Raw genomic sequence first — 24,504 nt, 5'->3', positions numbered from 1 at the left:
GTTGCGTCTGTCCAGATTGCAACGGCCGAGAGGCAGAGTACCGGCCGCTGAGGACGGAAGGCGACCCAGCACCCGGGAACAGTGTAGCGTCACCGCCGGGTTCCCGGACGGAGCTGAGGGGGTTCCCGAGGGAGGAACCGGGGAGTCCGGGCGAGGATCAGGACCAACACCAGCTCATCAGCATCCACGCGGATTCGGCGACCGACGGGGACAGCCGCGGGTCCGTGACGTCACTCGGCTCCCAGACCCGGTTCCTCCGCGCCGGCCCCGCCTCCGGACTTCCACCCCCACGACAGCAACGACTCCGGCCACAGCTCCGAGACGGACATCGACGCCGCCGTCGCCCAGTACAAAGAGATCCTCCTGGTAATTTCCCTACTTTTTTATACACTTCACTCTTCTCGCAGGAAACTAGGGATACGCCCCCTGGCCGCTACGCGGCACACCCCACTTTCCCACGGCGCGTCGCGCCTTTTACACGGGGAAAAAAACTTTGTGTACGGGATACGAAGTTGAGGTCATATGGATCTCTGAAGTTTTCGGATCACGCATCCGAAAATTTGAGGTCCAGCTGCCGAAGTTCGGGTCAGGCATCTGAGTACTTCTGTATGTACCGGAGTACTTCAGATGTGTGACCCGAACCCTTCAGTATATATCAAAGTACTTCAGAGGTGTAACCCGAACTTCGGCAGCTGGACCTCAAGCTGGATGCGTGATCCGAAAACTTCAGAGATCCATATGACCTCAACTTCGGGTCTCATGCACGAAGTTTTTTTCTCCGTGTATGACCTCAAGGTGTCTACTGGTCCGGGAAAGTCCGGAATGGGCCTGCTGCAAACTTTTGCTGGAGCAAAAGTAGGTATGCGGTGTTTTTATCCATAAATGCCTCAAAAATCATGTTGAGCCTATTGGCAAAATTTGAAATGCACCCCTAACTTCACAATCTGCGTAAGAAATGTGCGGTTTTTTTTTTAGCTTCCCACTACAAAAACGATACTACGGCACAGGTGAACATTTCGTTAGAGGAGTCGTTTTATTCAACCCGTCCGCAATAGCAATTTCCAACATAGCCGACGCCTCAGCGCGCAAATCGCAATCGGAAGCACGATGTCAACCAAAGCAGATCTTTATTAACGTAAAGAAATCGTGAATGTAAACATTCCTTACATTAACACCCTTTGAAACTTCCTAAGTGACAATAGCTAAACTGCTGGACCGCCTTCAATTATTTACATAGGCAAAACACACTACCCAGGAGTCGAAATATTTGTATTTTATGTTCTGATCATGCATTTCAGCCAAAAGGCGGTAGGCAGGTGGTAAGTGGGTACATTGAAAAAGAAATTCAAGTAAATGTTTGACTTTTGATGGTTGCGCTCTGTTAGTAATTTGATGAGATTTGATTTTAATCAAACTTGTCGTCGCGGAACTTAGTTTATGAGCATTCACTTTTTTAATGTAAACCGTTTACTTTGTATACAGTGGTTGAAACAAATAAAAAACGGAAGAAAATGAGTATCACCTAAAAGCCATAACACACGATTTATTAATGAATTGTTTACAGATAGAGTCTGCAACCAATTTTAGTTCAGCGCGGATTCCAACTTCAGAGACTTGGAAGAAAGCTGTTGCAAGCATTACCGGAACAATAGTGTGCACCGGAATTTTGGGTGCAAGCATACATTACTCGCTATTTTTTGTTTTCTTCATCTCGCTCCTTGGTAAGCATGTATAGAATAGAATATTATAAAATATTATAATAAAATATTTTTATCACTCGCATTTTTAAGGCAAAAATTACTAAGTAGATTCAGTTACAGTGTGTATACATTATACAAAGTCGAAAGAGTTACTCGTACATATAGAGAAAAATATTCTAATGGTCACTCGTCAGATATCCTTAATTCATTATAGGATTCCCCTTTTGTCCCTCTTCTTGCTTTCTTTTGAAAAGTTTTCTTGGTTTTTATGGAGTCCATCTGGAGATGTATTACCTATGCAAGATTGCACACATGCTCATGCATGCATATACCTTAGATTCTTTCTTTTTTAAAAAAAAAAAAAAAAAAAAAAAAAAAAAAAAAAAAAAAAAACACCAATCCATGACCGAAACGAGTATCTTTCAATTTTCAAAATAATTGACCTCTCCCATTTTTTTAACAGCAGCATCTATTTTCGGCGGGCTTTTGGCATGCCAGCCTCAGCGACCACGCGTCGAAGGGGAGATATTGTGTCCGTTCTGGCTGTCCATAGCAAACATCATATCTTGTGGCATTTTGTTGTGTCAAATAATCGCAGATATCTTTTGGATCACCTCTATATGGCTACTAATAGGTAATTATGTTAAAAATTCTGATGACTTTATCTTTGCGATAAAAGTGCTCGATCTCTGCAATTTACATACCTCATAAGTTTTGTAATTCAGAAGCCAACTGGACTACATTTTGCATTAACGAACCACTACCTCTGGTTCATTTAAGAAATACCTAGCGTGTGTACCATTGGCTTCTTCGGCTGTTTGGTGGAAAAATTCTTCGTCAGAGTTAATTCTTTGTAACAAATCGAAAGTTTTTAGAGATGAAAAAAACTTAAAACAGCGTAGTTTACGCTCAAATATTAGTTGAAACTTTGTATCTTGAAAGCCGCAAAATACGCACAATTGCATGCAACCACCCGCCTCTACCAATGCTCCCTTCATATCTTTTTTGTCTTCTTGTCTAAAGCTTTGTCTATAAATTTCAAAAATCGGCCCGCAGGCCCTCCCCAGCAAATTGACCTAGCCTTGCCTATGTGTTGCTACTTTTTCACCAAAAGATGACTTAAAATAATGGGTGGGAATAATATAAGATATGCATGGGCTCTCGTTTCAGGGGGAGGTCTCTTGTGGAAGATGAGGCATATACGGAGAAGGACGAGAAGACGTCGTGAGAGAATCAAGCTAATATCGCCGCCGCTCCATCGGACCGTTAGGACTTTCGTCACCAGACAACGCACAACCAATGCAAATTCCGAGAGCAGCTCTTTACATCACCAACAATTAAGCGTTTGATCCAAACGCACTGAACTGTTTGATAGCCTTGAGCAGAGGCGTCTTTCCATCCACGCTACAGGAAAACCCTGCTTCCTACAGAAATTTTGGAGTGTATTATTGAAGGGCCAAAAAATGTGAGGGCGCATTTCGATGTCCGCTTGAACCCTGTTCTCCGTGTAACTCTTTGTTTTCCAGAGATCATGTGGAAATAAAGATACGCACCTTTGGTTTGGGTCAGAGACTGGAGATTGGGTTTCGCTATGAGCTCGAGGAGACATCGTGATGCTTGAAGTGTAAATACAGTTTTGCAGGCGCTTTCCGCGATTGTTTTTCACGGAGAGTTCAAAGTTTCCGAAATTGTCTTTGGGAAGATGAGGTCCCTTTTTACAAATGCGCGGTCACAATCGTATAGCAATAAAACTCTCTCGCATTTCCACAAGAGTGAAAAAGAGCTTGGTTTCTTTTCCGCAGACTCAAAGATTTTAACGCAGAAGTAGAAAAGTTGGAAGGGGCGAAACGCGAGATACAACTATTCCGACCTCCAAGAAGATGAAATTGCATATCCACAAAATAAAGGAAAACATAAATTCGTTTCGGCTCTGACATAGTGACTTTAACGCAAGGGCAGAAAAGTTGGATGGGGCAAAACGTGTGAGACAACTATTTCGACTTCAAATTAGGTACAGCTGCGTGTTCACAAAATGAAGGAGAATCTTGTTTCGTCTGCCCCAGAGATTTAAACGCAGGAGTAGAAAAGTTGGCTGGGGCAAAACGCGTGATATGTACAACTATTTCGACTTCCAAGTAGGTTAAATTGCATACCCTCGAAATGAAGGAAAACAAAAAGTCTTTCCGACTGACTTGGAAACTTTAACGCAGGAGCAGAAAAGTTAGATGGGGCAAAACGCGCCATACGGCGACTATTTCAAACATTCAATTATTTTAAGATAAAATCACAGATTCCCGATATGAGGGAAAACATGGTTTTCTATATCAAACTAACTATTTAGCGCGCTATCTTTGGATGAAAATTACCTACTGCGAACGCTCAATGGCAGGTGGGCTGAATCCGCGGTTGCTCATAACTGCGTAGGCCGAAGAAGTTTCTGCACTCCTGCACATATCTAGTTGCATTGTTTTAAAAACCCGTCCAACTTATGTTTTCAAAGTAGGGCAATTCATCATTATTTCATGATATTCGTGCAGAATATTTTGTATGACACCGAATGATAACAAAAATAAAAAAAATAAAAAAAAATCAGCAAACATAATTTGAAAAATCGTCTAAGCACAGTAATTCAAGGTTCGTATATTATTGAACATTAGCCGGCGATTTATTTTATGCGATGGAACTGATGAAATATAACATCTTAGAATATCTTGAACAATGAATTGCATGTCCAAAAATTCTTTAGAGGGTATTTGAGTTTTGGGGCTATCCCTCATGTGACGCTCTCAGCGCTGAGGTCTGGCTGCTGCTGTTTCCGAATTAGGCAAACATTCTGCAAATTATGCTCATTCTCTTATTAAACACAAACCCCCACGCACCTTACAATCATTTATAGTACTCCATACGTTTTTCCCCCATAGATTTAAACTTTTCTCCCTCCATTTCTAGATGAAGACCAGGGCTCATCAAAAGATAGGAGGTGTCCAAAAATCAGGAGTTTGCCTGCCAGTAAGATAACATTAGAAACTCAGCCCTTGAGCATTGGAATAAAATAAAAAACAATAATATACGTAAACTAAAATATAAATATATATTTTTATTTTGAATATGAATTTAAACTTAAGTAAATTAAGTAGAAACGAGGGGCTTGGAGGACATGGCGCATGCGTGCAGCTTTTGCTATTTCGAGAAATACGTGTTTGAAGTTTCGAAATTACATGGCGGAAAGAGAGTTCAAACTGACTTTTTGATACTTGAAAATTGGAATTTAGGAGCGAATTTTTCACAGAATATGCATTAGGACTAGTTTTACTTGAAAGCTTTAATACCTCAATTTTTTCAAAAACGGCATTTATGCGCCTCGCCCTCCAAGCCCCTCAAATATGCCTCATGTAAAGGAGAATTTGTTAAAGTTCTAAGATTTTTGGCTCGATAATTTTTGTTCTGCCGTTGATTGAAATATAATAAACTTTAATTTTTTTAATGCGCCGGACTTTTATTTGAATATTTTAGTTTCATAGAACACAGCCCTCTCGGTCACGTACCCTCCTTTCATTTCGTCCATTGTCTAGTCCCATTCCCAATCACCGCGGCTAAAAGAGACGCTATCGTAAATCGGTCGTAGAAAAAAAATAAAATAAAAAAATTCAAAGTTGAACAAGATGTAATTATTGAAAGGAGATATCTTTTAGGATTCAATTCTATTGGTTTGAGTATTGACAGATTAAATTTAAAATGGAACTTTAAAAAAGCCACATTATGTCAGAGAGAGACATCGTTGGGCGATTTAAAGCTCTTAAATTGTGTAATTCTCGTAGAGAGTGACCTAAAAAATAGCGAATAGAATTTTATCAAAAAAAGTTACTGATACATAGAACACAGCTTTGCGTCAAGTATGAGGTTCGAATAAAATATTTTTCTGGAAAAGAAAAGAAAACCGTCAAATGATTCTTAATTGGTGTAAGTTGACGTACGCATGATTTACTCTAAATTTCGGTTCATTGATTGGGGATATTATCCTTAAAATACAGAGCATTTATCCAACTGCAATTTTTCTACAAAGTGTTAAGGGAATGAAAGGCATTGCAGCCATGTTAAATTAAAGCATTAGGTAAGGAGTGAGATAAAAGTGCTTTTTCCGATGAGGTTTGAATAAAATATTTTTCTGGACGAAAAAAAAAGAATACGCGCTTCCCGGAGTACGTTTGTTGCCTAGACGGCAGAATTGAAGGCGAACTGAAGTGGACGATATCAAATCCACCGATAGGTATATGCGGGCAAAAATTTTAAACAGAGGACATTCTTGTCCCTGGTCTTTTAATAGCATATAAATATGTTCTATTGCTATTTTTTTGGCCTAAATATGAAGAAAGCCCTTTTTCTAAAAAGTGTCCTCAGAAAATTGCCTAATATTCACGTTCTCATGTAAATTTTTACCCCTCGAATGGTGTCAAACTCACGACCGCCCCGCACTCCCGCATTCCGACACTATATGATTCCCAGCTTGAAACACTGTTACAACTTAAAGAATAAAACGTTATTCGAGAACTTACACATCATTAAATATTTGAAAACGTTTCTTCATAGTGAAAAAATAAATAAAAGACAAATAATCCGCAGTATAATTCGCTCACAAGCTGTTGAGAGCGTTCGAAAAAGTTTTCTCACGACTGTCACAGCTAGACTTTAGAGATAAATGTTCATACCAAAAAACGTATAGGTACCTATAACGCAACCGGAATCCGGTCGGCGTCGGTGATGCCTAGGGATATCCTGAAAAGTGACGAAGTATTTATCTTCATCAGATTACAGTTTTTGGTGAATCGTGACGACATCAGTTGGCAATTAGTAATTCTGTTCACTTGGGAGCTCACAGCTCACGACCGTCACGCTCGTTATATCAATCTCGAAGCTATGTTACGCTACGGCTCTTTGGATTTTCAAAGCTCCTTGCTCTGTAAGCAGTTTTTCTGACAGTCCCTACAGTAAAAATTTCCTACCCAGCAAGGAGCTACGAAAATCTGGAACTTTTTCAAAGCTCTGTTGCGTCGAAATGACGCGATTCTGGAGAATTTTGTACAGTGCATCGGGGCCGGATTTACCTACTTGCCGCCCATGGGCTGCCTGTATTTTGCCGCCCCCTCCTCATTCGTTTTGAAACATCAATAAAAACCATCAAGTGAACGTGCCGGAGGGGGAGAGATGCATAAGACGCGTTCACCTACTCGTGTTTGATACATTTTTTGCGAAAGCCCTGTCAACTCTACTAGCAAAATTTCACGGAACTTTGCCCAAAAGTTAAGTTCCGTAAACATATCTCTGTGTGGACAAGGTCCTCCATTTATGAGAAATGAACCAAAATATTATGAAAGAACAAACATAAATGTGGTTTAATAATATTAACTTCCGCCGCGCCGCACCGCTGCGCCGAGTTGATCGCACTGTGTTTGGCGCAATGCGTGAAGTATTCAGGCAGTCTTGTAGGCGCTAATATGTTTTACACGTCGACCGCCGCCGAGGGCTTCTCCTTTTCATCTCATTCTCAAGTCCTCGTCATCATTCCTCTCTGCGCTGAGCTTCAGGCCAAATTGCGTGTTTAGTTCCTCTCTCAACTCGACTAATTAAAGATGCTGTCTCTTGTAGGTATCACCGAAAGAAGACAAAATTAGAAATTACTGTACTCTCAGGAAAGAGAGATTTTGTCCCCTTTTCTCATTGATAATTTTTTTTTTCTGGATCGGATGTTTTTCAAAAAAATACTCCCAAGTTTTAGCTACTTACAATAAATTAACGAGGTATTACATCAATTTGAAAGAAAAGAAATGGCAACTTTGGAAGCGCATAGCTCACTTATGAAGCGTTTTCGGTCACATGTGTATAGTAAAATTTAGTCATATTTTGAGCCGAAAAATCGATCCTGAAAGTTAAGGGCGTTAACTTCCAGACACCCTGTATATTCACGATCAGTAGCGAGTTTTTAAAAATCGCGGTAACAAAAACGCATCAGCCAATGAGCGCTTGAGCACGTTCAAGGTCACTTTTGTTAACACGTAATCTGTGATGGTGGAGCTCTCTGCTGCTTTTGCATCACTGATGTTGTGTCTCATCCCATGTCTTATCAATCATTGTGATGTGATAACGCCTTCCAAATTTTACAGACTAAATTTTTTTAAATCGGAGCTGACTCTATTGATACCGGTCCATTGAAAGATTTTTCCGCCCATTCTATTTAGTCTAGTTGTATGGAGGTGTGACATATATGAGTTTTAGTCTTGTGCAATTTACAATTATTTAAATCCGTTTTATTTACATTTCAACAATCCAAGAGAGAACTCGCAAATTTCTTTCAAGGAAAGCCTACACATCTAGTATTCTAGTATTACCCGGTTTGACTAATGAATATGTGTAGTTAATTATCTACTGCGTGCTGCATTAATGAGTTTCCTCTAACCGCTCCTGTCTGTTTCTCCACGTTTGGTTGTTCCTCTAACCATGGTAGGCCATGATGAGTTTTCGCTCTCTTCATTCTGATTTCATCCTCATAGTTTAGTATGATGCGTGTCCTTAAGTCTGTTACATTTCACGTGTGTTTTACAATAAGAATGACTGTTCAAGCATGACATTGTTTTACTTCTGGGCTTCTTCCGTATCATGGTCCGATAGTAGCTTCTATCAAGGAGCGGAGCATGTGAAAAATTTATAGGCAGCTTCGGGAACCATCCTCGTCAGTGGAAGATAAATGTTTCCAGTTTCTTTAAGTGCTAATTTTAAAGCATACAAGATTTGCGCGATAAAATTGCTCTTTTGGTGCAGCATGATATACCACAAAGTAACGTTGATAGTGTTAAATTTTGCACTTTGAATAGCAGGGCTTGACGGAACACTTAACACTGCTTCAAAAGTTACAACCAACCCCATAAGTAGAAGGCTAACTTGATGCATTTATATAATTCCAGGATCTCTCTTGTCAACAAATTATGCAGGTAGAGTCCACACCAAATAATAAGTTCACATATTTTTAGACTATGGCAGAAGATCTACCATATTCATTCTTACAGTTACTTCACATATAAAAGTGACAGCAGACAATCTCCTGCTGCAGTCTAGAGGTGTGTAAACTTATTTAACGAGGACTCTGATGAAAATTTGAGGACCATGAAGTAAACTTTTTCATCCTCAACCTCAGGAACTATTCATGTCTCAGAATAATTTCTTGGAGTGCTTTTCCTGTTTTATTGATAGTTTTGCATCTTAAATTGTTTTGATTATATCCGTATGTTATAATATGTTTTCCTTTCCTTTTTCAGTTTTCTCAAGTTAAAGCAATCATACTGCTTCCAAAGCAACCAAAGCCATTACAAGAAATTTTCAAATTACACAAGCGAAAAATGTCCTCTGCAGCAACTGCAACAGAACCTGAAGTACCTGACGATGTCCTGTTTGAGAGCACAGATGTTTTTGGAGTTGCTACGTTAAATAGACCCAAAGCTTTAAATGCCCTTAATTTGTCTATGGTAACTAAATTGACTCGAAAATTAGAGGAGTGGGAAAAGACTAAACAGTTTGTAATTGTAAAAGGTGCAGGAGAAAAGGCTTTTTGTGCTGGTGGTGACGTAAGGTATGCAACAGCATTAGAACCAAGCCAAAACAGCCGAGGAAAAACCTTTTTTCGGAATGAGTATATCATGAATAATTTGATAGGAACCTATTCAATACCATACATTGCTTTAATTGATGGTATTACTATGGGTGGTGGGGTTGGAATATCGGTCCATGGGCATTATAGGATTGCAACTGAGAAAACTTTGTTTGCCATGCCGGAAACTGCGATCGGACTTTTTCCTGATGTTGGTGGCTCCTACTTCTTGCCTCGCTTGATTGGTAAACTAGGTCTTTACCTTGGACTAAGTGGTCATCAGTTGAAAGGTAATTTATTTTCATACAGATATCTCCAGAACCTCGATTACATCAAGGTCCAATCATTACCGATTGTAGCTTATTTTTCCTGAGAGAATAGATTTTGCTACAAAGAAATTTGACTGGCTCTGGCAAGTGCAAAGTCAGCAATAAAGAAAAGTACCCTCATACCTACGTGTAAAAATTGGGATAGCAACGTAAGTGATTTCGAAGATCAAATTTTATCCTGGCAAAAGTAGGAGGGAAAATTAGCATTTGGTTAACACAATTCGATCGAGAATAGTGTTATTGAAGTGGGCTTGACAACGATTTGGTAAGAGAAAAACAGTTAAATGTTGGTACAATGTTACAGAGTCTGAGTAAGGGAAGAGAAAGTAGAGGAGAGAATGAGATAAAATAGCATCGCAGACAGAGACAAAGAAACATTCGATGAAAGTAGGAGACTTGTAAGCAGTTGAAAATGCTGTTATATTTCATTGAGAATATAATACAGGTAGACAGGAAGACTGAGAGAGAGGGTACAGCATGAAGTTTGAATGAGTGAGGAGATGACACTGCAAAGTGACACAGAACGACTGGTATGGGATCCTGGTTACCCTACTTTGGTAAGGGTGTTGCGCAGCAAATAAAAATCTCCCACATGCATTATTCATGAGAATAGACACATTTCTACTTTTTTTGGCTTCAAAGACAGCTGTTTTGAAATGCCATGATTTTAGGTATCTCAAAAGGAACTCAACTCACTTTCACCAAGTTAGAAGGAAATTGCTTAGAGAGATTTTCTTACGACTGTGGAGTGATCTAACAGAACAGTAGCCTAACATAAAGAACTCTTTATTGCAATTTACTGCAGTAAAGCATCAACAGCCCTTACTTAGAACAAGCATTATGCAGAATAGCAGACATCAATGGGTTCAATTCTTGTTTCTCTCTTGTTTGTGAGAGAAATCTCACAAATTTTACAAAACACTGATCGGTTTGTCTTGAAAAAAGCACATTCTCACTTAGGCCAACAAAATCACAAAACACAGAAAATTGTTTTCATTTCAGACGTATCCAATGTTGGAGAGTAGGAAATAAAATGGTCAGTTTCCATGATAATTCTATTTTCAAAAATCATTTTACTAGCTTTACAAGTATGCCTCAATATGGAACGCATTCCCAATCTTGCACTTATGCTATGGCATTAAGTCATAGGCATTAATATTTTTAAAAAATAATTTTCCTTCTTTTATTCCTTTCAGGTTCTGACGTAATGAAAGCTGGAATTGCTACTCACTACATTGAAAGCTCAAAGTTACCTAAGCTCTATGAAGAATTGACTAACTCTACAACAGCAGATAATTTAGACTCTGTTATCACAAAACACACAGATCTGATGCACAGTCACCCCTTCTCGCTTCTACCTCTCAGATCTAAAATAGACCATTGTTTCTCGGGTAACACTATTGAGGAAATTGTTCAAAGACTGAAAGAAGATAAATCTGACTGGGCGAATAATACGCTTGAAAATTTGAAGAAAATGTCTCCTCTCTCACTGAAAATCACCAAGCGAGCAAATGATTTTGGCTCCAAACAAAGCTTGCAAGACTGTCTGAAGATGGAAAACAGGCTAGCAGCAGCTGCTATTGAAGCACGCGTTTCTAAAGACTTTTACGAAGGTAAAATAATTTTCTAAACTTTTTTGCCAGCCCATTTGCATTGCAAGTATTTATTTTCCACATTTAATCTGCTCATGAACTTTCAGTTCATCTGAAACCTTTAAATTGTGATCTCGACGCAAATGACCTCATGAATGTGCTACCTATCTCAATAAACAAATACCGATGCAGCCAAGTAAAAAAAAAAAAAACAAAAAAAAACGGCAGCTGTGGGAGTTGATGATTGGAAGAATATATTTCATTAAGTTTATGGATTCTCATTGTTATATGTTTGAAAAAAAAACAACAACAAAGGATTCATATCCCAAAGAAAAAGTTTTGCATCAACAACTGAAAAGTGGCAACTTTGATCCAAATTATGTCTTTATCCTACCTTGGAAAGATTGTGGATCTATGTTATTAAATATAAAAGTCTTTGAGAAATCCCCGTTTTGTCCAAAGCGAAAGAAAATCCAAAAATAACTAAAGAAAAATAAATGGTTGATGATTTCAAAACAGACCATACCTACAAAAAATTAGAGATGAAATTGAAGAAATTAAATCAACTTTTCCCCATTCCCAATTTTCTTGTTTCATAAACGGAGGACATTTTGTTGTCAGTTAAACTCTAAAATCTAAATACCATTCATCTGCATAATAACTTTAGATGTTTTTTCCCCTGCATTAAGTATTTTTAGGCTTATACCTTCATGGGACAAAGAAGAGGTCTTGAACACCTTTGAATCTGGGGTACATTGCTTTTAAATATCTTGACTTTAGGACAATATATTTTGGACCTGATAATCTAGCTCTAATTTCCCACCGAAATTAGAGGAGGTTTTTCCATGATGTAACAGTAAAAGTAGGAGCAAATTGAAAAAAGCAAGACAGTGAAAAAGTTTGCATCCCTTAAAATATCCAGGATCAAGTCTTTTATCTAATTAATTTCCAATAGCACGGCAGGAGTCTCAGTATGCTTTATTAATTCTATATGTAATTTTATCGCAAAATATAGAGTATTTCATTTTCCAGGTGTTCGAGCTTTGTTAGTGGATAAAGACAAAAACCCAAAATGGAATCCAAAAACACTGGAAGAAATATCAGATGACACCGTCAATAAATGTTTCGGACCATTGGAGCACATTGAGGAAGAAATATCTTACTTAAGGTCTCGTAAGAAATGATCCCAGTTCTTCGATATTCCGGAGATTTTATTTTCAAAGCAGCCAATGATGGAGGCCTAAAATTAAAGGTAGATATGAATTAAAAATACAAATGTCTTCCAAATGTTAGAGAACAGAACAGATCCGGTAATAACATGGATGGCAAATCAAGATTAAATCAGCCCCTGCATTTAGATGTAGGTTTTGACTTTTCAGATCATTTTAGTCTATTTGGTTAAAGTACCTGTCATTAAGTGAAGCGCTCGGGTAATTTGTAGCAATAGAAATTTTTTATCACATTTTTAACATTTAAGTGATTTTTACAAATTTCTAAGTAATTGGCAGAGTTTGCTCCTCTTTTTGTTAAGTTCACCATGGAGTACATTTCATTTGTAAACTGTTACACATTTTATCATTACGGATCTAATATTATCTTTCTATGATTTTTTTTAGCTGAAACTTTCTTTCTTTGTAAAGCTGAGAATCAACCGTAAAATTTGTCCACTGCTCTTTTCCATAAGATCTCTTCTATACCTACCTATTTTAGCCAAAGGAGAAGTTTAAGGTACTGTTCCTTAGGCGCAGGTGCACTAGTCAGTTACCAATGATGGCGTGACAATCAGACAAAGGAACTAGGTTGTATTTCCTTTGACAGATTATTGTGCCGTCTCCGACAAATTTAAGTGTCTTTGATACCGTATCGTAGACGATCAAGGAAATTGTTCCTTCAAAACGTAACTTCGGTTTGATATTGGATGAAATTTCGTAAAAGAAATTCCGAAGAAAAAGAAATTTCGGAGAAAAAAGAATTCCCCGAAATTGCTTAATAAGAAAGGGTATGTTTCTGTAGTGATTGAAAAAATGATTGGTAAAGATTGGTGTTGAAGCTTTGGTTGCTTTTTGTATGATTTATTTACTGAATTTTAGTCTATTGAAATGAATACTTTTTAAAGTGATGCAAGCATATCTGATTCGGGAACTGCTTGATTTTCCAATATGGCACTTTTCAAACCTGCTGAGCATTTACTTTTAAATGATTTGTGGTTACCTCTGCAGGATTTTATTTTCACTTGCTTCAAAAATAATGAATTTAATCCTTACCATAAATGCATTAATGGCTTATGAGCAGACTTTCGTTTCCCAAAATTTTATGTGGCTTTTTGAACAGGACTTTTATTTATAAGTATGAATAATTTTAACAATACTAATCTTGTAGCACTCCTTTTTCGATTCTACACCCTCACTCAAGTATTGAACACGAAGTCAGCTTTTCTTTGTACTCTCTTTGAGTGGTGTTATTTAACACTTAATATGAGTAAATGCTACTTTTGATAACAGAATTATGTCAACAAAAACTGCGTTCATCCGTAAAGAGTTATGTAAAGCCAGACCATTTCAGAGAGCAACTTATCAGACTGTTCTCCAGTGGCCCATCATTTACAAAATTTAAGCCATTAACTTTGGTTTCAGTATGGTGTAAAATGGATAAGCCATTAGAGATCCTTGAGAATGGAAACTTAATTAACGAATGGAGAAGGAGCAGTTTTTGTAATTTTCAAGCACTCATTTAAAGTTATGGTATGAGTTAGTGGATTGAGTTTATTAGTTGAAGGCCAAACTCGACTAATTGCTACAGAGCGCTGTACAGCTGTCCATCCTCCATCAATTTATGTATTTAGCAAAGTTTGCTGCACTGAGCTTAAGTATGAAGCATTTGAAGTACAACATTATTATTGGAATGAATTATCAATACTCAGCTTCAAAATGATACTCTCACTTGCTTATAATGTAAAGTTTTGAATTTAACAAAATTTGCGATATTTCAGAAATATGTTTTTTCCATTTTCTTTGGTTACCAATAAAACTAGGAATTATTTGTTAGCCTTTCCTTCTCTGTTTAAAGTACCTGCCTTTTTTTCTCTTCGATAATAAAAATTGAGCCTTCAAGTAAATTTTTTTTAGGTTAAGGTAGGGTAACCTAGAATAAAAGCGGCTACTCGCATTCCTATGGAGAAGCGATCAATCAATAATAAATAAAAAATGAAGTATTCATGAAGTTCATTCTGGGATTGCTGCAAAACAATCCATTGGAGCTGCGTAGTCAATTTTCTGATAGGTTATGCAATTTGAAGTATGCAGAAACAAATATGTGAGCAAAGCACTGGAGACTATATTGTCCATTCAATTACATGCGATTATGGACAATCAAGAGGAGCAGATGGTCTATTTTTGGCCGTGCGAGTAACCCTACATTGTTATAGGTTATCCTAGTGGAGGGTAAAGGAGAAATGTATGTATCAGCATTGTCTTTCTCTCATTGATGGGCTTAAGCACATGCATTCTTAGGTAATGAAAAAAAATCGAAATATTGTTTCATCCGCATACTTTTAAGTTTGTCATCTGTGCAGATCTGAAATGTGCTTGATTATCAGTTTTTTATTAACTTTTTTGTGGACTTGGTACAAATCATTTTGTTGCATAAATAATAAGATTTTGCAATTTTATATCACTCGTTTGAAGAATCATTTTTTGTGATGTATGCTTTTGTTTCATAAAATAAAAGACACCAATTTTAACCGAAAGAAAATTATTTTTCCCGTTTGCAAAAGATAGGCCATGAGACTCAGGCCTTTGTTTCCTCATTTATGCAAAATACATTTAACGTGTTAAACATTTTCAGAATCCCTTGTAAACTCGATATCAAGGTTTCACTAAAAAATGTCCTCAAATTCCAATGATCAATACTCATATCTGACTTAAGAATATTATTCAGATTACATTTTGCAGTCAGGAGTTACTATTTTCGGACTTCCAAAAAAGTAGCAAAACACACTATCACAGGACTTAAGAGGAGCTGGCAAAGAGCGACGCCAAAAACGACCGTTTTTTGGCACAATTTGGGCCAGAAGGGATTTTTCTGAAACCGGGCCCAAACGATACCTTACGATACCCTAAAACTCTGGTTAAAATTTTAGCTTGAGTATACGCACGGTTTTTGAGAAATGAGGAGGCAAAGTTGCCAAATCGCCATCATTCTGGACAGCATTTCTACAGCAAAAAGACGAGAAAAATGGACGAAAAAGTTACACCTTTGATGGGTTTCGGCTGTAAATGTTCTCATTGGGCCCCCAAGAATTAAACTGTGTTCAGTTTCAAAAATTTTGGTCGCACAGTGGTCCATAATGGGGAGAAATTGTCGACAAATCAGGATTCTTGGTCAAATTTTTAGAAATGGAGGTAAAATTGTCGGTCTGCTGCAGTTTTCATGGCTAACAATGTTCTTATCGGTCATCAATGCATGAAATTGTGTTCAGTTTCACAAATTCACATCGCACAGTGGTCAAAAATGGGGGATTTAGTGGACAAATTAAGATCCTCTGTCAAACTTTTTAAAAATGAAGTGAAACTGTTGGTCCCCAGTAGACTTTAGATCCCGGAAAAATTCTTTAAATTCTTTTTAGACTATTTAAATATTTTTTTAATGTTTTCTCTCCATTTTTCCTTCTTTTTTTTAAATTTCTGAAAGTTTGCTTATTTTATTGAGATAATGCTACAAAGTCTATTCTATAACAATGTTCTATAAACAATACGGTCTGAAATGTAGTAATAATTTAAAAAATTAAAAACATGATTTTTCCGGGATCTAAAGTCTACCGGGGACCAACAGTTTCACTTCATTTTTAAAAAGTTTGACAGAGGATCTTAATTTGTCCACTAATTCCCCCATTTTTGACCACCGTGCGACGTGAATTTGTGAAGCTGAACACAATTTCATGCATTGATGACCGATAAGAACATTGTTAGCCATGAAAACTGCAGCAGACCGACAATTTTACTTCCATTTCTAAAAAATTGACTAAGAATCCTGATTTGTCGACGATTTCTCCCCATTTTGAACCACTGTGCGACCAAAATTTTTGAAACTGAACACAGTTTAATGCTTGGGGGCCCAATGAGAACATTTACAGCCGAAACCCATCAAAGGTGTAACTTTTTCGTCCATTTTTCTCGTCTTTTTGCTGTAGAAATGCTGTCCAGAATGATGGCGATTTGGCAACTTTGCCCCCTCATTTCTCAAAAACCGTGCGTATACTCAAGCTAAAATTTTAACCAGAGTTTTAGGGTATCGTAAGGTATCGTTTGGGCCCAGTTTCAGAAAAATCCCTTCTGGCCCAAATTGTGCCATTCTTGGCGTCGCTCTTTCGTCCGTTTTGCACCACGACCAACAACAGTTTGAGAGATATTCGTATTTTTCTGGTTGACAAATACGTCCACTTTTCATCACTAGGAAAAATCGACCAGCCCCCGACCCAGACCGAGGGGAAGGGGGGGGGGTCAATAATAGGCGTACAGAGAAGCTGTTGTCTCTCTAATAACTTTGTTTCTATATTATTTTATTTTAATAGCACTGATCAGGAACTGCGAAAACGGTAACACCAGATTCGAAGTAAGTAGGAATCGTATCACTGAGTGAGCAATAAGTCTTCCAGAGGGTGAAAAATGAACTAAAAAATAAAACAAATACCTCATTTATTCATCTAAAATTTGAAGCTGAAGGAACTTACTTAGTTGCTAAACAAATAGGTCATCCTTACTTTACAACGGCGACTTAACTTTGGTACAAAGCTTTTTTATACTACATATTTCGTACTTACAACTGGCATGGCAGTAAAAACCAAACCTCAAAATGCATGATGACTAAAACAGATATCTGATAGGCAAGGGTTCAAAACTTGAAAATATTTTTTTGTACCATTAAAATGCGTTGCTAAACTCGCCAGCAGGTGACGTTACTTTATGATGTGAAAAATTGTTTTAAAAAAAAAGATGTATGAAATGCAATTTAACTGTCATGGCTGATCCAATCCAAACAGGCTATTGCCGTTGTGATGGAAAGAGGTCACGTTATACCTAAAAATATACCTCAAGTCTGACAAATATTGGACTGCATTTTTAGTGTTAGAAAAAGTAATGATACTCTCAGAAGGTATTAGAGCACAACGATATAGCTTTGTACAAGTCATTCATTCCATGAAAATAAAATTATTTATACAATAAAAACTCGTCAGCAGTACAAAAGAATAAAATCAGATTTGAGCAATATTATTTTCTCAGCATTTTTTAGTGATATATCGATTGGCAAATTTTTGTCGGGAAAGCTTACACTTTTCCACTTGACAGCGAGCAGGTTTATCGTGAGTCTGATCTCAAAAATCGATCACAGTTGCTTGATAAGTTCTTGATTATGGTTTAATTCTGTTTACAGGGCGATGATTTTCCATTCACTTTACACCTTTTCATGATATCATAAATCATTATAATGGAGGCATGAAAAAAGATAAAAAAAAATAGGAGGTCTTGAATTACTTGCCGACAAAATTCTCTTGAATCCTGATAATTAATTCAGAGAAAATGTAAAATGATTTAATGAACAAACACCTGATGTGAAAACCACCTCATTGCTTAAAGCTATTTAATTACTGACAAAATCTTGACAAAAGTATTGATGAATAAAATTCATTTTCTGAGGGTTACATTCACTGTGGAGAACTTTAGTCACAAGACTTTTGATGAGGCCATTATACATTCTTTCGATAGATAGTTCTATTAAATGATGATCTCTCACTCTTTCATACCCCTGCAAAAATTAGGACTAGTGATTCTCATTATTCTAATGGGCCATTTTAATCAAACAAATTTTTTTTAGAAAATAAAGAGATACATTTAAGGTTCAATAGTTTCATCATCGATATGTAAGAAACACTTTCAGGTGATGGCTCGGGGGTTCAAGTCGGGATGAAAGTATTTTTTCATGTATTTTCTGATTCAAACTTTCACAGGGAAGAAAATGCTAACAATACATAGAAACTTAAAATTGCCTCAAACCTCAGATATTAGGAACTGAAAAAAGTAAGAATTAGGTGGAGAAAAATCGATGACATCATCTGTCTTTTCGTGTTTTGCCCTCGATCAGTGTTAAGTTTAAAAGCATCAATATAATTATTACCGTCTGATTCCAAACTTTCCTTTTGTGCACGGTTTTTTTTGTGAACGTTTTTAAGAAGACATCAGCGAATCACCCTATTATTGCAGAGGAGAACATACATAATACTTATACAATTCTATTAGCTCACCTAATAAGAGCGTTGTTCTCTTGCTAACAGAATAGAATACTGGGAAATAAAAATGGCGACTCCTTGACAAGGAATGACTATGATTAACTGATTAAACTCTTAAATAAGAGTGAGAGACTTCAGGATCAAGAAGAACAGGATAATTACAACAGAGTTGGATTTTTCCTTTCGCTGGGGGGCTATGCCCCCTGACTGCTTCGCAGTCTAGCCTCCCAAAGCGCTTTGCGCCGCAGGCATTATGCATTACTCTTACAATTTTACATTCTGGTGTATGATAACAGGACAAGACACTACCTCATCGGAAAATCACCACGGCAATTCATTTTCGTACACAATCTCATTACAATAGATTTTGATGAAATTGAATGAGAGATTGTATAGACAAAGTATGAGGTACTATAGAGTACAATTTTACCTGTAGAGCATTGCAGCTTATGTTAGGAATTTTGATATCTTCCTGAGATAGTGCAAGAGGGAAAAGAATACTATAAAATACTGATCACTAGCGCATAGCCGAACTCTAATGATAACAGCAACGAAAAAATATGAACAGAGTTTGATGGGAACATGCGAAACAGATTTTGGAAAAAAAAAATGAGTTGGGAGTGGTTTTGTATTTCACTACAGGAAAATTTTCTCCTCTTAAAAATTGAAAGTTGGGAAAAATAACTTGAACGTTAAAATACTCATTAAACTTTGCCCTTAACATTGAATTGTTTGAAGGAATAAAACTTCATGCAGCCTGTTTCAGATGACCGTGCCTTTTTTGCTTCCGGATTTAGCGCCTACAGCTAAATAGACAAAGTTATCTGAAACTGATCTGGTGCGTTTCTGTTAAAATCCGTCCATATATTATCGTTCCTGTCGATCATTATTTTCATACTTTTATTCTAATTTTTCCCCATTTAAATGCAAAGAAAAGAGTTGGAGGAGTCGAGAGGAGTAATCATTGAATTAATTTACTTCCCTGATAATATCATAAAATTCAACCTTTAAAGTTGTGAATTATTGCAGTGGCCTATATTTTAAATAAGATGATTGATTAGTGCCTGTCATTCTTAAAAAAAGAAAAACGATTCCTCTTCCCCGTTCTCCAAATCCTTTGAAAAACCACTAACTATTGATTTTTTTCTTTGTACAAAATAACCTTCGTTCAGCTTGCCACCTCAGAAAGAGCAGCCTTCAAGCCTGGTTTCCTCTTTTTTTATACAACATACAGAACAAATAACAATTAATATATTTACAAAGTTTTCTAAGCTTATGGAGACATTTAGGGGTGCTAACAGTTCTAGACCTCCGCAATTTTTGAAGAGGCCTCTACAATTTTCTGGGACACAGTGAGTTTTGGCTACAAGGTCAACACAACATGCTGATTGGAATTTGCTTCACATGAGACAAATATCGCCGACCAAAAAGAAAAAAAAACCTGTCTGTGTTCACAATTTAGTATCGACCAGCCAGGTGTGCGGTCGAGAGCTATTTGCACCCCTGGAAAAATTCATGTCAACCTGAGAACATCAAAGCTTGAAAAGTGAGGGAGTTATTTTCTCAGTACTTCAGCAAAAATTGTTCTACAACACGGAGAGACTTCTTTGGATAAAGAATATTGAATGAAAATGCACTCTAAATTTCAAAATTTGATGACTTCAGTAAAGACATGACATAACAACAAGACCATGATCGGTCAATAAATGCATTCTCACTTTACACAGACTGACAATAATTAATCTATTTAACAATGATTGGCGGCACTTGAAAGTTAAGTCCAAAATAAAAAATATGTAGGAAGTAATAATGAAACCTGATAATTGGGCAAGGGGAAAAATACTGACAGGGATATTTGTTTACCTGGGGGAACACATTTTCAAAAATTGAAACCTCCAGACTTATGTCCATCAAACAATTTCAAATTTGACTGTAAGCATTCGATTATGTAAAAATTACACATTTTTGGTGGGGAACCGACAGATTTTGACGAATTTTATACGGTTTTTTGGATTCCTATGTTGAAAAAGCTGTCCAATGCCTGATATTTTGCCACCGAGACTACCGAGAGAAAAGAAGGTAAAAATTATCCTCCTGTTAATTTATCAGTTATGTTCAATTCTTTTAATCGAAAATTAATTCCTCTGAATCAAAGAAGCAAATTGGTATTGCTAAGCATAATAAAGTAACAAAACTACTTAACTTTGATCTGGTTTCAGATTTGACGGAACACTTAAACTATAGTTGTGAAAAATATTATTTTTCAATGATAATAAAAATTGTATGGGTAATAGTAATTGTACTTTCTGTGACAGTTTGGCACAGATTAATTGCATTTTTCCATGAACTCACGATAATTTTTGCAACCTTTTGAACATCCCTACTACAACTTATTTCACGAGATGTGAGAAAAGCAAATTTGAAAAATAAATTGTTTCTACAACTCGCATCAGACGAATTTGCAGTTGCTTATTTTTAACTGAAATGGAGAGTTAAATAATTAAAGTGTATTGCAAGCAGCAGCATTGTAATTTGGTCAGTCCTTATGTCATTATTGGCCAGTAAGAGCACAGCCGTCTACAAACAAAAAATCTACAACAGCCTAATTTTCTGACAAGAGCACTGGCTGAAAGTGTCAGGCAGGTTATCGACAGTATACCTTAATGTTTATAAATAACTGACACCTATGAAAAGGGTTAATTTTTTTTACCATGAACTTCATCAAGGCCCTGACTCAAAAATTTTTTTTACGCAAAAAAAAATAAAATAAAAAAATACACGAACAACAACATTAATTGATACTTGATAAAACAGTTTTCGATTGATGAATAACCAATTTTCCGAGGCTATGTGAAAATTGTTCGCTAGGGGGGAAAAAGGGGGAAAAATTGCTAAAAAAGCAACAATCAGCGCATTTTAATGTTCATGAAAATCTCTCGGGAGTATCACAGAAATAGAAATACTCAGATTGGTATAATACTAAATGATAATGATCAAAATACTGATAAAGACTGAATCAGCTTTTCATAAACCGTCTAACATCCATTTCTTTCAATTTCAAGAAAAATGGAGAAACGTGTAAAAGCCTTTGATTGCAGATGAAAGGAACATTCAATGGCTGATTGGAGCTACTATTGATTATATGTATGAGACAAAATATACACGTTTTCAACTCTTCCTTTTGTTAAAACGGAGAAAGTTAAAGAAAAACCCACGGGACATGTCATAGTGTGTAAGGCATTGAAATCTCTAAGTAAAAAAACTGTTCATGGTTCTTTGAATGATAATCAAATATATGTCCCTCCCCAAGAGTGCTCTCAAATCAAATGGAGCAGTATCACTGACTATCCAGAGGCAATTTTTCTCGTTGAGTACTTGAAGTAACTGACTTCAAAATTGAAAAAAATGGATACGAGTTTATGCACGAGTTTTTCAATTCAAAACATCAATGGTATCTTCAAAATTGGAAACAGAAGTGTTCATTGAAGCCAACTTGTATGAGTAACGAATTCTAAAAATCTTTTAGATTTTCATTTCAAAAATATTGATGCAGGTAATTCAATTGATCTCTGTATGAAACTACTGCAAAATATTCTCAGATAAAATCAAAGAATTTGAATACTGCAACATCCCATATGATTTTCTTGAAGTCAAATTTAAAAAAAAATTAAACTTAAGGAGGCAAAACCTCTTAACCAAGAAAAACTTTCCTTTTCCACAAAATGATGAAATTTCTAAGAAAAGAGAAACTTTCTCCTGAAAAATGCCATATCAAAATTTAACTTGTCATTACAATTTAATGGACAGTGGAGTTGAATAGGGGAAACAGGAAGTTATTTAGGTTTTGTTTAAAATTAAAGTGCCACAAAAGACTGTTACTACTCTACAAGTTTGCCAAGACTAGCAAATATTAGGACTTCATGAACAATCATTATTGCTGATCAATTCAGCATAAAAACCCACGTTTCTTGCATCTAGGAAAAGCTGACAGTACATTTTTCATTCCAAACCTTTGTGACACGCAAGTGTATCTCAAGAACCATTGTGCCATCGACAACTTTTTTATCTTGGCAATACAACAAATTGGCAGTGTCGTAAGAACAAGAACTTGAAGTTAGATTTCAGTGTAAGTCATCTATGGATGGTGATAATATAATTTTTTGAGTATTCTCAATTAGAAGAAGTGCTACTTTAATTGAAAAAATCCAATGATGAAAAATTAGTTGGCACTTTATTTTGAGGAGTTGTAAAGAGAAGTAATTTAGTACCCTTATATAAAAAAGTCCTAAGCCTTATAATCATTTCAGTTTTCACTCTGAGCAAGAAAAATTGAATGCGTCAGATAATTTATGAATGCCCTCTACTTACATGAGTTGTACACCAGGAGAAAGATATTGGATTAGCACCTCTGCAAACTATACTTATTCCCATTGAATGTTTTAATTATTTAATAAAAATAAAATGCAACATAATTGTTTCTCCTCAGTAGAGGTTCACAGCCATTTCATAAATGGCAGTTTAATTTAAACGAATGATTCAAAATCAATATTTCTTTCTGAAAATTTATAGCTAGAGCCTCATTTTTTTAGCAATCCACAAAGTAATGATTTAATTGATTATTCTTACCGCAGGACTAAAAGATTGAAACTGACACAAACAATGGAGTTTGGAATGAGAAATCTGCTTTTCAAAACAAAACAAAAAAATACTGTACATTATTTACACATATAATCATTTCATGATTTTGAAATAGTTTCTCTGAGGATACAACCAAAAGTGAGTTTCCTTATTTTACATCTCAAAGACTCCTGTTTATAGCAAATTGGTATTAGAGGTTCTTTAGCTGCAAATTACTTAAGCTTAGGAATTTAGTCAAGAGATACCAAGAAATTTTCTTTCACTAGCACCTAACACTTATCACCGTAATAGTTACAGCAAGTCCAATTTCATGCACTCCTGAATTGGAGCACCAAAAACATTACAAGAAAAGGATAAAAAGGTTTACATTACATGTGGAACTCAAGTAAGTATCTGGTAAGGTATCTTTAGACGATAGAGTTTTGATAAAAGTTTTGTGCATTACAGCTGCATTTAAAAATTTGGATCGGGATGACACCTAAAAATTGGACCACTGTAAAATGAAATGAGTGTAGAAAAAGGGAATTACTTTGGTAAACTTTGGATTGAATTATTCAAGCCTTCTTTGCCTAGAAAACTATGAGAATATGGTTGACAAAATTCCTATCCATGTTGCCTTTTGAGATGTGAAATTAGGAGAGTAACTTATGGATATACTTTGCACAAAGATTTCAAGAACAAACTCGTTAATCAACGATTCATTGACTCGTTGGCGTGAGATCTTTCAAAAAATTATGATAGTCTGAAAACAAAAAAACATAAAAAAATAAATATCATAGGGATGATAGGAAGGTGATGAGGTTGAGAACTAAGTCTGATAATAACTTTGAAATTCACAGCAAAAAACAAAATGGAAACATAACATGATTAAAATTAGCGTATAAAACCTTATATCACAAACGCAGGGAGCACAGCACTTCATATTTGGCGGAGAGTAGACCGAGACTCAGCATCACCGCCAAGATAGATCGTAGCCTTTCCAATTAGGTTGTGGCGCAAGGAATACGCGCCGATTTTCAAACACAAAGCTTACAATCCCTCTGTAACTTGTCCTCGGCACACCACTCTGTAACAAATTCATTACAATCATTGAGAAAAAACATATAAGGTATTTGCTTGATTTCTTACGTTTGACTGAAATAATTTTCAGAATGTTAAATTGCGACTGTTGATACTAGGGAAGGCTCAGAAGTGGCTGCTTCCGATTCCGATGTGGTTTTCAGCGAAAAACACTCTCGATTTTTTGTCCCGATAATTTCAGATTTTTTTGTGTTATTATTCTAATGTTACTTTTTATTTCAATCAATTCAATTTAATTCAATTCATG

At 36.4% G+C, this 24,504-nt stretch overlaps 3 protein-coding genes and 1 long non-coding RNA gene across 5 annotated transcripts in view; 2 read left to right on the top strand and 2 right to left on the bottom strand.

Moving 5' to 3' along the window:
* The window catches only part of LOC109039475 (torn and diminished rhabdomeres), a 15,626-nt gene extending 13,320 nt beyond the window's left edge, over window positions 1-2,306 (top strand). Inside the window, exons 8-10 of the mRNA XM_019054959.2 lie at window positions 16-366; window positions 1,565-1,721; window positions 2,167-2,306. Of these exons, the coding sequence (XP_018910504.2) occupies window positions 16-366; window positions 1,565-1,587 (374 nt within the window). The 3' untranslated portion in view covers window positions 1,588-1,721; window positions 2,167-2,306. The remainder of the gene's footprint in view (window positions 1-15; window positions 367-1,564; window positions 1,722-2,166) is intronic.
* Window positions 1-24,504, bottom strand: part of LOC140224119 (uncharacterized) — a 643,754-nt gene that overhangs the window by 521,729 nt on the left and 97,521 nt on the right. The window lies entirely within an intron of this gene.
* Hibch (3-hydroxyisobutyryl-CoA hydrolase) lies at window positions 7,788-14,996 on the top strand. 2 transcript variants are annotated; one of them, XR_002009718.2, is made up of 5 exons: window positions 7,788-8,195; window positions 9,008-9,626; window positions 10,862-11,278; window positions 12,290-12,509; window positions 12,874-14,996. XR_002009718.2 is itself a non-coding variant. In XM_019054960.2 (4 exons), exons 1-4 carry the CDS (start codon window positions 8,193-8,195, stop codon window positions 12,439-12,441), a joined length of 1,191 nt encoding a protein of 396 aa, XP_018910505.2. In that variant the 5' UTR covers window positions 7,788-8,192; the 3' UTR covers window positions 12,442-14,996. The 2 variants fall into 2 exon arrangements, 1 of the variants encoding a protein (XP_018910505.2); XM_019054960.2 differs by having other exon boundaries at window positions 12,290-14,996.
* The window catches only part of Mgat1 (alpha-1,3-mannosyl-glycoprotein 2-beta-N-acetylglucosaminyltransferase), a 41,901-nt gene continuing 34,330 nt past the window's right edge, over window positions 16,934-24,504 (bottom strand). The window contains exon 11 of the mRNA XM_072297510.1: window positions 16,934-24,243. Within this exon, the coding sequence (XP_072153611.1) occupies window positions 24,130-24,243 (114 nt within the window). The 3' untranslated portion in view covers window positions 16,934-24,129. The remainder of the gene's footprint in view (window positions 24,244-24,504) is intronic.

Source organism: Bemisia tabaci, chromosome 2 (genome assembly GCF_918797505.1).
Source record: "Bemisia tabaci chromosome 2, PGI_BMITA_v3".
Taxonomy (NCBI): Eukaryota; Metazoa; Arthropoda; class Insecta; order Hemiptera; family Aleyrodidae; genus Bemisia; species Bemisia tabaci.
Note: the sequence above shows the minus strand (reverse complement) of the source record. Positions and strands in the feature narration are given on the sequence as shown.